This window comes from Mobula birostris, chromosome 19, assembly GCF_030028105.1.
Source record: "Mobula birostris isolate sMobBir1 chromosome 19, sMobBir1.hap1, whole genome shotgun sequence".
Taxonomy (NCBI): Eukaryota; Metazoa; Chordata; class Chondrichthyes; order Myliobatiformes; family Myliobatidae; genus Mobula; species Mobula birostris.
The window spans coordinates 45,810,641-45,825,286 of NC_092388.1; the positions used below are offsets into that span (position 1 = coordinate 45,810,641).

At 40.4% G+C, this 14,646-nt stretch overlaps 1 protein-coding gene across 1 annotated transcript in view; it reads left to right on the plus strand.

Annotated features, from left to right (window-relative positions):
- The window catches only part of stt3b (STT3 oligosaccharyltransferase complex catalytic subunit B), a 103,351-nt gene that overhangs the window by 63,746 nt on the left and 24,959 nt on the right, over window positions 1-14,646 (plus strand). Inside the window, exons 4-6 of the mRNA XM_072283532.1 lie at window positions 1,880-1,945; window positions 4,240-4,339; window positions 12,063-12,161. Coding sequence (XP_072139633.1) covers window positions 1,880-1,945; window positions 4,240-4,339; window positions 12,063-12,161 — 265 coding nt within the window. The remainder of the gene's footprint in view (window positions 1-1,879; window positions 1,946-4,239; window positions 4,340-12,062; window positions 12,162-14,646) is intronic.

Below are 14,646 nucleotides of genomic sequence, written 5' to 3' on the forward strand. Positions count from 1 at the left end.
TCCTGGCTCTGTCTAGTCCTATTATTATTTTCTAAGTGCTCTGTTACCATTTATAATCTATATTATCATTTCCCAATTAAAAATGGCTAAGCTATCAGATTTGTTGTTCTCTGCTTTCTCTTCTGTTAAGAACTGTGATTACAACTTTCCAATCTGTTGGAATAATCCTAGAATCTATGGAGAATGGGATGATAACCAGTGCACCCCCTATCACCACAGCACCTAAACCTTATCATGCAAGACATCAGGACCTGGGAACTTAAGCTTTTCAACCCAATAATTTCTATATTTTTTAAGTACCTCTCAATTTTGACTTATGAAAATAACTTTAAGAAGAAAAGATGCCATTGACAATTTTGTCCCAACAACATCTCCAAAGATATAAATTTGCCCTAAAACGTCTTGCCGTTATCACTCAGTCCCGTGCACGAAATAGAATTGCTGTATTTCACATATAGCCGAGGCAAATTCCAACAGGATAGCTGTATTATGCGTTTTTGTATTGTGCTCTTTGTTTTACAGAACATTTCCAATTTTTCAGTCATTTATTAGGTTAGATTAGATTATGAGGACACACAGTCCTCTTTTATTGTCATTTAGTAATGCATGCATTAAGAAATGATACAATATTCCTCCGGTGTGATATCACAGAAACACAGGACAGACCAAGACTGAAGAACTGACAAAAACCACATAATTGTAACAAATAGTTACAACAGTGCGAGCAATACCGTCACTTGATGAAGAACAGGCCACGAGCATGGTAAAAAAGTTCAAAGTCTCTCGAAAGTCCTACATCTCACACAGAAAGGAAGAAAACTCTCCCTGCCATTCCCGACCACAGTCCGACTCCGAAAGGAGACGTCCGAAAACTTCGAGCTCCAACCAGCCCTCCGACACGGAGCACAGAGCACCATCTCTGCCGAGCGCTTTGACCCCAACCCCGGCCGCCAGCAGCAGGGAAAGCCAAGGATTTGGGAGCCTTCCCTCTGGAGATTCTCGATTGCACAGTAGCAGCGGCAGCGAACTGGGCATTTCAGAAGTTACTCCAGATGTTCCTCCGTGCTCTCATGGCTGTCTCCATTAAATCAGAATTGTGCACGGTACCCTATTTAACAAATACGATATCATTTCACCGGAGAGACTAAGCGCACTGCATCGTGCTGCCATCTTCTCAGGCCTTTTATATAAATTATAATAATTTTATTTTGGGTGACTGTCTTGAACTTTTGAAGATTTATAAGCAATTGTGAACCAAAAGTGTTCCCCTTTGAAATGTGAGGGGAAGCTCTCCACTCAGAGGGTTGTAAGAATGTGAAATGAGCTGCCAGCACGAGTAGTGCAAGCAAGCTCGATTTCCACGTTTAAGAGAAGTTTGTATAGGTACATGGAATGGAGGAATAAGGAGGGCTCTGGTCCTAGTGCAGGTCAATAGGAATAGGCAGTTGAAAAGTTTGGCATGGACTAGATGGACCAAATGGCCTGTTTCTGTGCTGTACTTCTCAAGTGTTTTCAGTTTATTACTGTTGGCTTCTAGTGATGAAAAGTGTATGATACAAGCTGTCCCTATGTTGTTAATGCAGTGCATATCAACAACCCTTATAATATTATTAAATTCAGAAGTCTAACTGACTTAAGTTTGTTCCTACAAACAGCAGAACTAGTTTCTTCCACTTTTATTAACTGACCTATTTTTTCATCCTTGCTTGCTTTTGATGCCATTCATTACAATAATAGGGGAGGTTTGGCTTCCATATTGATTTTTGCGTATTTTCCAGCTTAAGAATGTCTAAAAATGTGACCCATTCATCACCTGCAGATGGCCTGTGTAATTCTATAGTTTTAATGTTCAATGTAATTTTTGTATGGTTCCTTCTAGGTCAAATCTGTGAAAACGGGCTCTGTTTTCTGGACTATATGTTGCTGCTTGTCCTACTTTTACATGGTAAGGAAGGTCTAATCCTGTTTCATTACTGCATGGAGTTCTTTTAATGCTAAAAATAATTTGATGGATTATTCTTTTGTTCCTTGTATAAATAAAGCTTAGAATATGCATTCTCCCTTGCCCTCTTCCCAGAGCACCTATTCTTTTGTTAAAAATTATGTTTACAAAAATTCCAGGATGGCATAGCAAAATTATTATTGTAGGTATATCTTTGTCATTTTCTAATCTGTGTGGGTGATCGGTGAGAATCTTGAGGGCTGATTATCAGAGGATCATCCATATTAGTTTGCACCATGCTGTATAAATCAGAGAGCACCATGAAGGCTTTAGGCCCTGGCATCGATCTTTTTCTGTATTTCTGAAGTCGTGGTGCAGAGCTCGATGTATCATTGTCCAAGATGTTCCAGTGCTGACACACCGTCAAGCATTTCTCTGATGGCCTGGAAAGAGATGCATATATGTCCAGTCCACAAAATTAAGGTGAAATCTAATCTAGCTAATTAATATCCCATTTATTCCTGTTCGTTATCAGCAAAGTGATGGAAAATGTTAATGAAAGTGCCATCAAATAATACCTATTCATCAGTAATATGTGCTCTGGTGCTCAGGTTCGGTTTAGACAGAACTATATCTCCAGATGTTATTGCAGACTTGATCTAAGTAGGTGCAAATGAGCCAAATCTTGGAGGTACGTTTATAATATTAGAACTTGACCAACTTATTATCAAAGCACTTTGAAGCTCACAAGCACCAAATATGAAAAAGGTACTTCAAAACATTTTTGTAGGAATTTAAAAGCAAATTAAAAACTGGTAATCTGAAATTAAAATAGGGAATGCTGGACATGTGTATCTGGCCAGACAGCATCTGTGGAGGGGGGAACGAAGTTAATTGCTTTAGATTGATTACCTTTGGTATGACAGCTGGTGGTTTATCAGCAAGGTGATGGAAAATGTCAATGCTACCTGGAGTATATCCAGCATGTTGTTTTTTGTTCTGTTACACTCTTGCAGGAATTCCCTGGCCAATGTCATAGACTCAACTGTAAGATGCTTTCATGAACCTCCCTCCGTCATTTCCTAATAATTTTAGTGTTTTGAATTCTGTTCACAAATCCTTATAATGAAGAAATCCATGCCTGCTTCTGCAAAGACCCTAATAACATTCAGGTAATTCCTCACCATGAACATCCTGATTAGAAAGTTAACCAGACTATCCACATAACTGCTGGATTCAGATATAGAGCCTGGACATAAATGAGAATAAAACAGCCACCTTTGCTGTTATTCATAGAGCTTAAGTAATAAAAGTAATATATTGTATATCATGTAAAAACAGTTTGCCATGGCTTCCTGCATAGATTTCACTGAATTACGAGGTGTAAACATCTGAAAGGACAGTGACAAAGTGTATGGGAACAACCACACTTTTGAACTTCCCCATCAGCCCTGTGCCATCCTGAATTAAAAATATAGATATTCACTTTATTATGACTGGATAAAAGTCACAGAATTCTGTGCTGACAGCAATACAAGATTGCCTTCATTATCAGGACTACAGTGATTCTCAAATGCAGTAGATAACTGATACCTCAAGGGGAAATATAGATGGGCATATAGGGCCGACTTTACCTGTGAGTATTGGGGAGAGGCATGATTCTTAATCCTTTCCTAGTTGGCTTTGCTTTTTGAATTTGGCTTGAGGGAAATGTAGATGGGCATACAGGGCTGGCTTTACTTGTGAGTATTGGGGAGAGGCATGATTCTTAATCCTTTCCTAATTGGCTTTGCTTTTTGAATTTGGCTTGAAGAAAACACATGTTTTTTAATCAGTGAATACATATTTTTATAGTTGATATCACCTGGGTTTTATTGTGTAGACAGCAGAAGAGAATTTTGCAAGAGAATGGTATAGATCAATATCGTGACATTATTAAATGATCCCAGCTGACGAAGTGATATGAATACCAATCTGCAACAGTAAATCAGTAATGGTTACAAAGAGTTCAGTGAACGAAGTGAGTTTGTGGATTGGGTTATCCATTCTTTACCTAAATCCAGGGACTTGGTCTCAACCATCAGTTAATTGGGAAGGTTACAACATATTCCCAATATTGGATGTTTAGTTCAAGTGCCTAATCTGAAATTCTGACATGTAATATAGCAAATGAGACTGTGTGAAGTCTTTACAGTTCAGCATTGAAGTTGGGAATCATGGAGCATTTTTCTCATGCATTATAGATGTACTTGTATTTTATATTTTTATTTTGATTTATTTTTGCACCTTGATTTCAGGTATCTGCATGGGGTGGCTACGTGTTCATCATCAACCTTATTCCACTACATGTATTCGTATTGCTACTGATGCAAAGATTCAGCAGAAGGGTTTATATAGGTCAGTAAAGAAATCTACAGACTTAACCTATTCCTTCTGCCACTTAGTGTGCTTAGATTAGATTTTAACCCGATATATTGGCCAGCGTTGCTCTTCTGTGGATTTACAGAAGGCATTCTTTGTCTGAAGTGGTTTAAAGTTTAAATCATTAGAAATGAATGTGGAGCTATTGTAGTTTTTCTTCAGTCATCAATCAAGTTAAATTTGGTTAATTTATTTAATGAAGTGTTGCACACCGTATTGCAAATTATACAATCATTTCTTTCGTGGATTTTGTCCTCCAGTTATGTCTGAGTGATGTGGAGATGAGGAAAGGAACTAAAATTACTTTGGAGGGTGGGGGGGAACTCTCAGACTATTTTCCCCTTTCCTCCCCGTACCAAATCATTTGTCTGTGAATGAATATCTGGAATCTCCAAGGGTGTGAATGAGAGAGCGAGATTTAATAATCTCATTAGGTAGATGTATTCAGATTTCAATACTTTAGTCAGAATAACATGTTGCAATGAGCTCAAAGTATGCCTAAAAATAAATATCTTGCAAAATTAATGAATTCAATGAATAATATTTCAGAAACCATTTGCTTCATATGGGGATATTATGAATATTTCAAGCTAAAATTAAGTAACAGCTGCTGTTGGGAAGAAAAAGTATATTGATATACAGTATAAGTCGAGGCAAGCTGCAGACAATAATACCTGTACTAGAGTGATTTAAATGTGCAGCTTCTGTGTGCGTACAGAACTGTGCAAAAGTTTTAGCACATATACAGAGTTTCCCCCGCTATCTGAAAGTAGAGCGTTCCTTTGAAATGGTTCGTAAGCCGGAATGTCGTAAGGTGAATAAGCAATTACCATTTATTAATATGGGGAAAATTTTTGAACGTTCTCAGACCCAAAAAATAACCTACAAAATCATGCCAAATAACACAAACCTAAAATTAACAGTAACATATAGTAAAAGCAGGAATGATATGATAAATATACAGCCTATATAAAGTAGAAATACTTTTCTGTAGCACTGTCTAGCGCAGCAAAAATCTCGCGGAAGCGTTCTCGGCAGAAACGCTCTCTCCAGTAACCTTTAAGCTATGAAGCTGCCAAATCATACCAGATAATACATAAAAATATACAGCTTATATAAAGTAGAAATAATGTATGTACAGTGTAGTTTCACTTACCGGAATCAGGAAGACTCCAATAATTGCAGTTTCATCACAGTTAAACACTTGCTTACACGAATAACCACCTGATGCAATCGGCAGTCGCCTCTGACATTTACATGCCGGGGGGCACCTAATTAATTAGCTTGTTTATTTCGGCTTTTTTCTTAAAAATGTGCTGGGTGCATCCAGACTACCGCTGTACCACTGCATTCTTCACGGCAATGTATCGGTCCGCGGCCCGAAGGTTGGGGACCACTGCTTAAACTATGAAGCTGCCCTTGCCTCAGAAACCGTTCAAACCACCCATGACTACCTTTAAATTCCACTTTCGCAACACTTTCCTCACCATCGTCCAGTGCTTTCTGTTTCAGCTTATTAAAAAGACTGACTGATTTCTCCTTAAGTATAAGAAAACTTAACAGAACACCACGCTTTGTACACCCATCAATCCACTCAAGCAATAGACTTTCCATTTTATCCATTATTGGATGCCGACTAAGAGAGACCACTTTGCTACCAGCAGAACCAACAGTAACATCGACAGCTTTCAAAATTCTTTCTCTCTGCGTATAAATGGTGCGAATGGTGAACGCAGGCAAGTTCAACGCGCGGACGGTGTCCTTACTTCGTTCACCACGATCGACACGTTTAATTATATCTAGTTTTACGCTAAGTGTAACACCCTTACGAGCTTTTTTAGGCTCTTCCGATACCTTAGAACTCATCTTGCTAACAGATGCCCAAAATAAATCGAGATAAAGCACGTGTTTAAGCAATGCCGGCTAGAATGCAGTTCCGGGGAGGAGCTTGGCTGTTCGGGCATGCGCTGTCTTTTTTTTGTAACAGTGAGAACACCTTCTGTTAGCAAAAACAGATAACTAATATAGGTCTTTCATAACAGTGAGGTGTCGTAAAGCTAACGTTCAGAAAACGGGGGCCACCTGTCGTTGCAAGAAAAAGTTCGTGAACCCTTTGCAAATGCCTGGTGTTCTGCATTAATTGCTCATAAGATGTGGTCTGATCTTCATCTTAGTCACAATAATAGACAAACATAATCTGCCTAAACTAGTAACACAAACAAGTGTACTTCTCATCAATACTGAGTACACCATTTAAATGATCACAGTCTAGGTTCAAAAACGTATGTGAACCTCTGGGGTAATGGCTTCTACAAAAGCTATTTGGCATCAGGTGTTCCAATTGGAGATTAGATTGGAGATGTGGGTTGTAGAGGTGCCTTGCCCTATATATAAAAAAAAAACACACACAAACTCAGGTTACTGAAAGAGCCTGCTCTTCTCAAGAAAGATCTGTTTATGTGCACCATGCCACATGACCAAACCAACTTTCAGAGGACATTAGAAGAATTGCAGAGATGCATGAAGCTGGAAAAGGCTACAAAAGCATTTCTAAAGACCCGAGCGTTTATCAGTCCACAGTAAGAGAAATTGTCTACAAATGAAGGAAATTCAGTACTGTTGCTACTCTCCCTAAAGTGGGCATCCTGCAAAGATCACACCAAGAGCACAATGTGCAATGCTGAAGGAGGTGAAAAAGAACCCAAGGGTAACAGCAAAAGTCCTGCAGAAATCTCTAGAACTTGCTAGATTCTGTGTTCATGTATCCACTGTAAGAAAAGCACTGAACAAGAATAGTGTTCATGGAAGGACACCACTGCTCTCCAAAGAAAACATTGTTGCGAGTCTCAAGTTTGCAAAAGACCACCTGCTTCTCAGATAATGTTATGTGGATAGATAAGACAAAAGTTGAACTTTTTGGCGGAAATGCCCATTGTTATGTTTGAAGGGAAAAGGGCACTGCGCACCAACAGCAAAATCTCATCCCAATAGTGAAGCATTGTGGAAGGAGTATCATGGTTTGGGGCTGCTTTGCTGCCTCAGGGCCTGGACAGCTTGCAATCATTGAGGGAACAATAAATTCAAAATTGTATCAAGACATTTTACAGGAGAATGTCAGGGTAGCAGTCCATCACCTGAAGTTTAATGGAAGTTGGATGTTGCAACAAGGCAGTGATCTGAAACACAAGAGAATGGTTTAAAAACAAGAAAAATTGTGTTTTGGAATGGTCAAGTCAGAGTCCAGGCCTTAAACCAGTTGAGATGCTGTGGCATGAACTGAAACAGTTTCGTATGGAGGAATGGTCTAAAATTCCTCCGCACCATTGTGCAAGTCTGATCAGCAGCTACAGGAAGCATTTGGTGGAGGTTATTACTACTAAATGGCTTAATTCTTCTCCTATGTCTCATGGTCTTAAAGGAGATTTTACCAGTTATTCAGTACAAGGGTTCACATATTTTTTCCAGCTTGGCAGTGAATGATTAAACAATGTGTTCAATAAAGACATGAAAAATACAATTGTTTATGTATTACTAGTTCAGGCAGATTGTGCTTGTCTATTATTGTGACCTAGAAGAAGATCAGACCACATTTTGAGTAATTAATGCAGAAAACCAGGTAGTTGAAAAGAGTTCACAAACTTTTTCTTGCAACTGTATGTATAGCTAGAGTGCCTAAGACTTTTGCACAATACCATAGTAATTTTCTGTATTTTATTGTACTGCTGCCACAAAAAAAAAACAAATTTCATGACATGTGAGTGATAGTAAACCTGATTCTGATATGGGTTTCTGTTGTGGACTGAGTGGGAAGGGGGCAGAGAGAGGGGAATCATGGTTGTGAAAAGGGGAAGGGAGAGGAGAGGGAGTGGGAAGCCCAGAGAGATATTCTGTAATGACCAATTTGGAATCAAATCTTGCCTTGGTATGTTTGCACCAGCACCACTTCCTGCCCTGCCACTCTTCTGCCACCTGTCCCATACCCCTTCAGCACTCCAGTCTCGCCATTCCCAACATCATTTGCTCCTGCTAGATTTACAAACTCGCTTTCTGCTCCACGTTGACAAGTACAGCACTGTGCAAAAGTCTTAGGCACCTTAGCTATATTCATGTGCCTAAGACTTTTGCATAGTGCTGTATGTGATTGGAAATTGTGTGGTGAATGCCATGTGGCAGATTATCTGCTGTAATCAAGGTTTTTAGGTATGGTGAAAATCTGATGGACTAGATAGCTTATTGAAAAGTTTGGCCAGTAGGTCGTGGAAATTATTTGTTGTAAATTAAGTTTTGGCATGGTGGGATAATTTCATAATATTTCTATGAAAAATTATAATACAGTCGACCTTCACTAATCCGACTGCCTGTAATCTGGTTCCTTCGATAATCCGGCATTAATTATGCTTAATGTGATCCTTCTGTAATTCGGCATTTTCACTAATCCGGCACTCCTCAGGTCCCAATGGTGCTGGATTAGTGAAGGTCGACCTGTAGCAGCAAATTGAACACTTGTGTTTTACCACATACCCCAAACGTTTCTGAAATAAATTTTCTGAGTGCATGGGTTGATAAAGTCAGAATTATATACACATTGTGATAGTTTTCACATGCTTTGAACCAAATCCTGGAAAACTCCACTCCCAGTACAAAATTCCATTAAATGTTCGAACACCACTATTGACAAAGGATAGCTTGGAGAACAAAATGCTTGTTTTTCCACTCATCGCTATTGCATATGAGTAGACGATAGTGCCTGCTGGGCCTCACTTTAGCATTAAATTGTTCAGGCTCTACTCTCAGCTTTTGAACCCCTTAATAGAAGCGTATTAAACAATACATTTGTCTGGAAGTAAACTTGCAGTAATTGTAGTTGTACAGTCTATATATGTAATAATTGTGTGTTTAGATTTTTAAATTTTTTTTGTGAGTAGTTTTGGGCCCCTTAGAAAGGATAGAACATAGAATAGTACAGCACAGTACAGGCCCTTCGGCCCACAATGTTGTGCCGACCCTCAAACCCTGCCTCCCATAAAAGCCCCCACCTTAGATTCCTCCATATACCTGTCTAGTAGTCTCTTAAACTTCACTAGTGTATCTGCCTCCACCACTGACTCAGGCAGTGCATTCCACGCAACAACCACTCTCTGAGTAAAAAACCTTTCTCTAATATCCCCCTTGGACTTCCCACCCCTTACCTTAAAGCCATGTCCTCTTGTATTGAGCAGTGGTGCCCTGGGGAAGAGGCGCTGGCTATCCATTCTATCTATTCCTCTTATTATCTTGTACACCTCTATCATGTCTCCTCTCATCCTCCTCCTCTCCAAAGAGTAAAGCCCTAGCTCCCTTAATCTCTGATATATTTTATTCATGAAATTTCTATATGTGATCCTAGGATAGATGGTGTTATAAGATGAGAAAGTATTCTGACTTAAGGTAAGTATTCTGACTTAAAACTGAAGATGTTAGAAGCATTCAATAAGTCAAACTGCATCTGATCAATTAATGCCTCAGATCCAAGACTGAGACTCTTCAATATTCTGAGATCATTTTTGTTGGTTAAATTTGTATTCTTCTTTGTTGTTCTGGATTTTCCTGATTCCTTTCATTAAACCAGTACTTCCAATAATTGAAAACTTCTGCTATCCACTTTCCTTGTCATTTATTGAATGTTCCCAGCAGGCCTGCACATTACACTGCAAAGACTTGTGCACATTGCATTTGAGACCACGAGATGGCAGTGTGCTGATTAAATGCCACGTGCCTTTGCAGTTCCTAATTTTAAACTGCAGACCTGTTGGCAGCCTTCAATAAATGGCATGGAAAGTGGATAACGGAGAGTAGGGAGTGGTGGATCAGAGTGAGGGGGTCGCTATACTAGGAGTCAGCATGGATTTGATGGGTTGAAGGGCCACTTCTGTCCTGTAATAAGTACATAGGAACAGAATCAGACCTGGGAGAATGAGTTCACAGCAGGTTCTATAGGCTTATGTAAACATGACACATTTCAATGGCAAAGTAAAGTGTGTTACAGACGATCATCCTTGTAATTCAGGACCCTGCTAATGTGAAGAGAGGGATTTACCCTGAGTGCTAAGTGAAGTACATCCATGACAAATGATTTATCTTTGGTTTCTAGCCCTAAATGTGGTGAGCGTAATGGCTGCCAATTGTTTAGCGTACGCTCAGTTGCAAAGCCGAGTTCAACTGGCAGTCAGCATTTAAACCCACACACCTAGCTTACCATAGGTTAGTTAACAGACAAAGATAACCAATTCTAACCAACCCTAATGCCCCAGTCCTGCTGAAGGGTCTCAGCCCAAAACGTCAGCTCTTTACTCTTTTCCATAGATGCTGCCTGGCCTGCTGAGCTCCTCCAGCATTTTGTGTGTGTTGCATGGATTTCCAGCATCTGCAGATCTTCTGATGCTAAGGATAACCAGTTAGAAGCTGAGAGCTCTGTTTAACAAAGTGGATGGAAATCGGCTGCTTGCCATGATTTGAGATGGAAGACACATTAAGCCAGGGCCCTCATTGGTCCTCTCAGATAGATGTGCCTCACTTATGCCATAGAATACATGCCAAAGGATGAGATGCTGAAGGGATTATTGTATTACTGATATTGCCGTTCTGCCAGGATCCTTGTGCAAGATCCTGCTCTCCTGACTGTTGTACACAGCGAGTAGGGAATCTGAATGCAAGGAGTGTAATGTAAACCCCTGGCTTTCCATTGTACTGTTGTGCCGGGCTCAAAACCAACAGCCCTGTGGCCCTGTGAGGCCTGGTGCTGTGACAGACAGGGCAAGTGGTGTTGCCGCTTAACGCTGGGATGTGGGCTCGGTGCTACATTCTGGTGAGTAGGCCACTGGTAGAACCTGTCCCACATATCGGCAAATGATCTGAATTTTGTTGTTTCCATCGTTATCTGCTGTTAGATGTGATGGAAGCTGCTGTCTCATTTCTTTGGCTGCACAGCTCCCCCTCACCCTGAGATTTCTCTATGGGAATAGGCTTCTGCCACATCCACTAATAGGTAAAGAAAGAACCAGAGCATCCAGGCAGACTGTCAAGACATACAAAAACTACTGCTTATACCCAGCAATGATCCACACTTGCTGTACCAGCTAGGGTTCAACCCTGAGCCTAGGATGTACGCAGGGTTCGTCAAATCTGTTAGTGTTCACACTGGGGAATCTAGAGCACCAAAATGCGTTGGAACTCTGTAGGATACTTTTAAGGTGGATAATTCTGTTGAAGATCTCAATGAACTTATCAACAAGTACAAGTGCTGGTTACTTTCAACCAACTTTATTAACATACCTTATCATTTATCTCTCTTGTTTGTGGGGCCTTGTTTTGTAAAAATTCTTGCCCTATATAACAGTATTCCTAATTTCCATATTAGAGGATCCAGAATTTTTGTCAACAGCATGGGAACTCCTGTTCATTGGCAACTGTCAAAGTATGATTGGTTTGCTAATATCTGTATGTGTATTTATTTGGGATGAAGTTTAATTTTGAGCTTCGTGATACCTTGACATGTTTACTTCTCAAAATTAAATAATGTAACCTAAAAAAAATTATTGTGGCCTTTTCCCAGCAATTAAAAACTGATTTTCTTTTGAAGTTTGAATACTTGGGAATAGATATTTGTAAGGAAATTTAATTGTGAAGTATTTGCTTACTTAAAAAGTGTAAACTTTTACAGCTTACAGCACATTCTACATCGTTGGCTTGATCCTATCAATGCAAGTGCCATTTGTGGGGTTTCAACCAATCAGGACCAGTGAGCACATGGCGGCTGCAGGTGAGTGGCTTCATTTTAAAGTGCAGTATAGCTTTGTTCTTAATTCTGCTGTCTTCGACTCTGTGATCTGTTGCTGGCCCTTTCTTCGTTTGCCTATACAAGTTATCTTTCAGAAAAACGTTTAATATAATCAATCCAGAAATATATAGCTGAAATTTCACGTTTATTCTATTAGAGATGCTGCACCTTCTGGATGTTGGCATTATGTTGTGCTTTCAAGATGGATTTTTTATGAAGGTCAGAGTAAAAGTCAAAGCACCCACACTTCCGATGTGCTTGAAAATTTCCAAGCAGCCCTGAGTAATTTTTGAAATGGTTGGCCTGTAGTAGGCAAACGTTGTTAAATTGGCCAAACACTAATCAAATCCGTCTGTTATTGCCCTGTTTGTATTTAACTTAAAATCTGTGTACAGTATGGAACTTGCAGAATGAAAATTGTGCATGTCTGACTGCACTTGCTCATAAATGCTTTTACTAAGGATTATTAATGGCAACTAAATGCAGTGGACTGTGACTATTTGAAGAGCTACATTTCTAGTAGATTACTGCCTTCCTCTTTTAGCCTCTAACTTCCAAACAACAACCAATAAGTAATTTTCTTCAATTTACCACTTTTAGCCCTCATAATAGTACATAGGTTTGGGACCGTCACACAACAGTGCAAATACAAGGTTGGATATCGCCACTGTCATCTCAACTGCAATTCAGTCTTGAACTTGTTGCGAATTTTTGTACTTCTCAATTGTTATGCTAAGTGAACTGCCTGCTGGATCAGCAGTAGATTAGACTGGAGTTGCTTTTGGAAGCTTTGTCACCTTAGTAGAATGGATGATTCATGGAGATTGATTGGTCAGTGATACACATCTTTTTTATACAAGGAGGCCAGACTGATATTTCTTGAGGATACTTACATGTTTATAATGATAGAATTACCATGGGTAGATAAAAGTTTGTTTTTATTCATTTTTTAAAAAATATACACAGCTAAATTTTAATGATTAAAGCAATTTCAAACGAGTTGTCTCACTGTCCTCCTCACTACATCTCCACTGTTTATTCCAAGCAACGCACAAAATGCTGGAGGAACTCGGCAAGTAAGGCAGCATCTATGGAAATGATAAAAGAAACAGTCGATGTTTTGGGCTGGGGCCCTTCATCCAGGCTGAAAAGTAAGAGGGAAGATGGCAGAATGAGAAGGTGGGGGAGGGGAAGGAGGACAAACCAGAAGGTAATGGGTGAAGCCAGGTGGGTGGGGAAGGGGAGTGGGGGTTGAAGTAAGAAGCTGGAATGTGATAGGTGGAGAAGGTAAAGGGCTGTAGAAGAAAGAATTTGATGGGATAGGAGACTGGACAATGGGAGAAAGGGAAGAGGGAGGGGCACCAGAGAGGGGGGATAGGCAGATGGGGAGAAGAAGTAAGAGGGCAGAGTGGGGAATAGAAGAAAAGGAAAGTGGGGTGGAATACCTGAAGTTGGAGAAATCAATGTTCATGCCATCAAGTTGGAGGCTATGTAGACAGAAAATGAGATTTTGCTCCTCAGCTATTTTCTCCGACTTTAACAGAACCCGCCACCAAACACACCTTTACTTCCCCCCCCACCCCCTCCACTCTCCGTTTTCCACAGGATCACTCCTTCTGTGACTCCCTTGTCCATTTGCCCCTCCCCACTAATCTCCTTCCTGGCACTTGCCTATGCAAGCAGCAGAAGTATTACACTGTCCGTTCACCACCTCCGTCACCCTCATTCAGTCCTTCCCGTGACGCAGTACTTCACCTGCGCATCTGTTGGGGTCGTCTACTGTAGCCAATTCTCCTGTTGTGGCCTCATCCATATTGATGAGACCCGATGTAGATTGGGGATCATTTTGTCGAGCACCTCCACTCCGTATATAAAACGCGGGATTTTCTGGTGGCCGGCCATTTTAATTCTGATTCTCTTTTCCTGTTCTGACATGCCAGTCCATTGCCTTCTCTTCTGTCATAATGAGTCCGCTCTCAGGTTGGAGGAGCAACCCCTCATTTTTCATCTAGGTGGCTTCAGATCTGATGACATGAACATCAATTTCTCTGGTTCCTGGTAATTTTTTCCCTCCTCCTCCCCCTTCCCCTTCCCTTTTCTTCTATTCCCCACTCTGGCCTATCACCTCTCCTTGGTGTCCCTATCCCTTCCCCTCCTCCCATGGTTTTCTCTTCTCTTCTGTCAGATATCTCCTTCTCCATCCTTTTACCTTCTCCACCTAGCACCTCCCAGCTTCTTACTTGATCCCCCACCCACTGGCTTCACCTATCACCTTCTGGCTTGTGTTCCTTCCTCTCCCCACACCATCGTATTCTCAATCTTCTCTCTTCGTTTCCAGTCCTGATGAAGGGTCTTGGCCTGAAGCATCATCAATTTTTTTTTTATTTCCATAGCTGCTGCCTTACCTGCTCAGTTTCTCCAGCATTTTGTGTGTGTTGCTCTAAATTTGCAGCATCTACAGAATCTA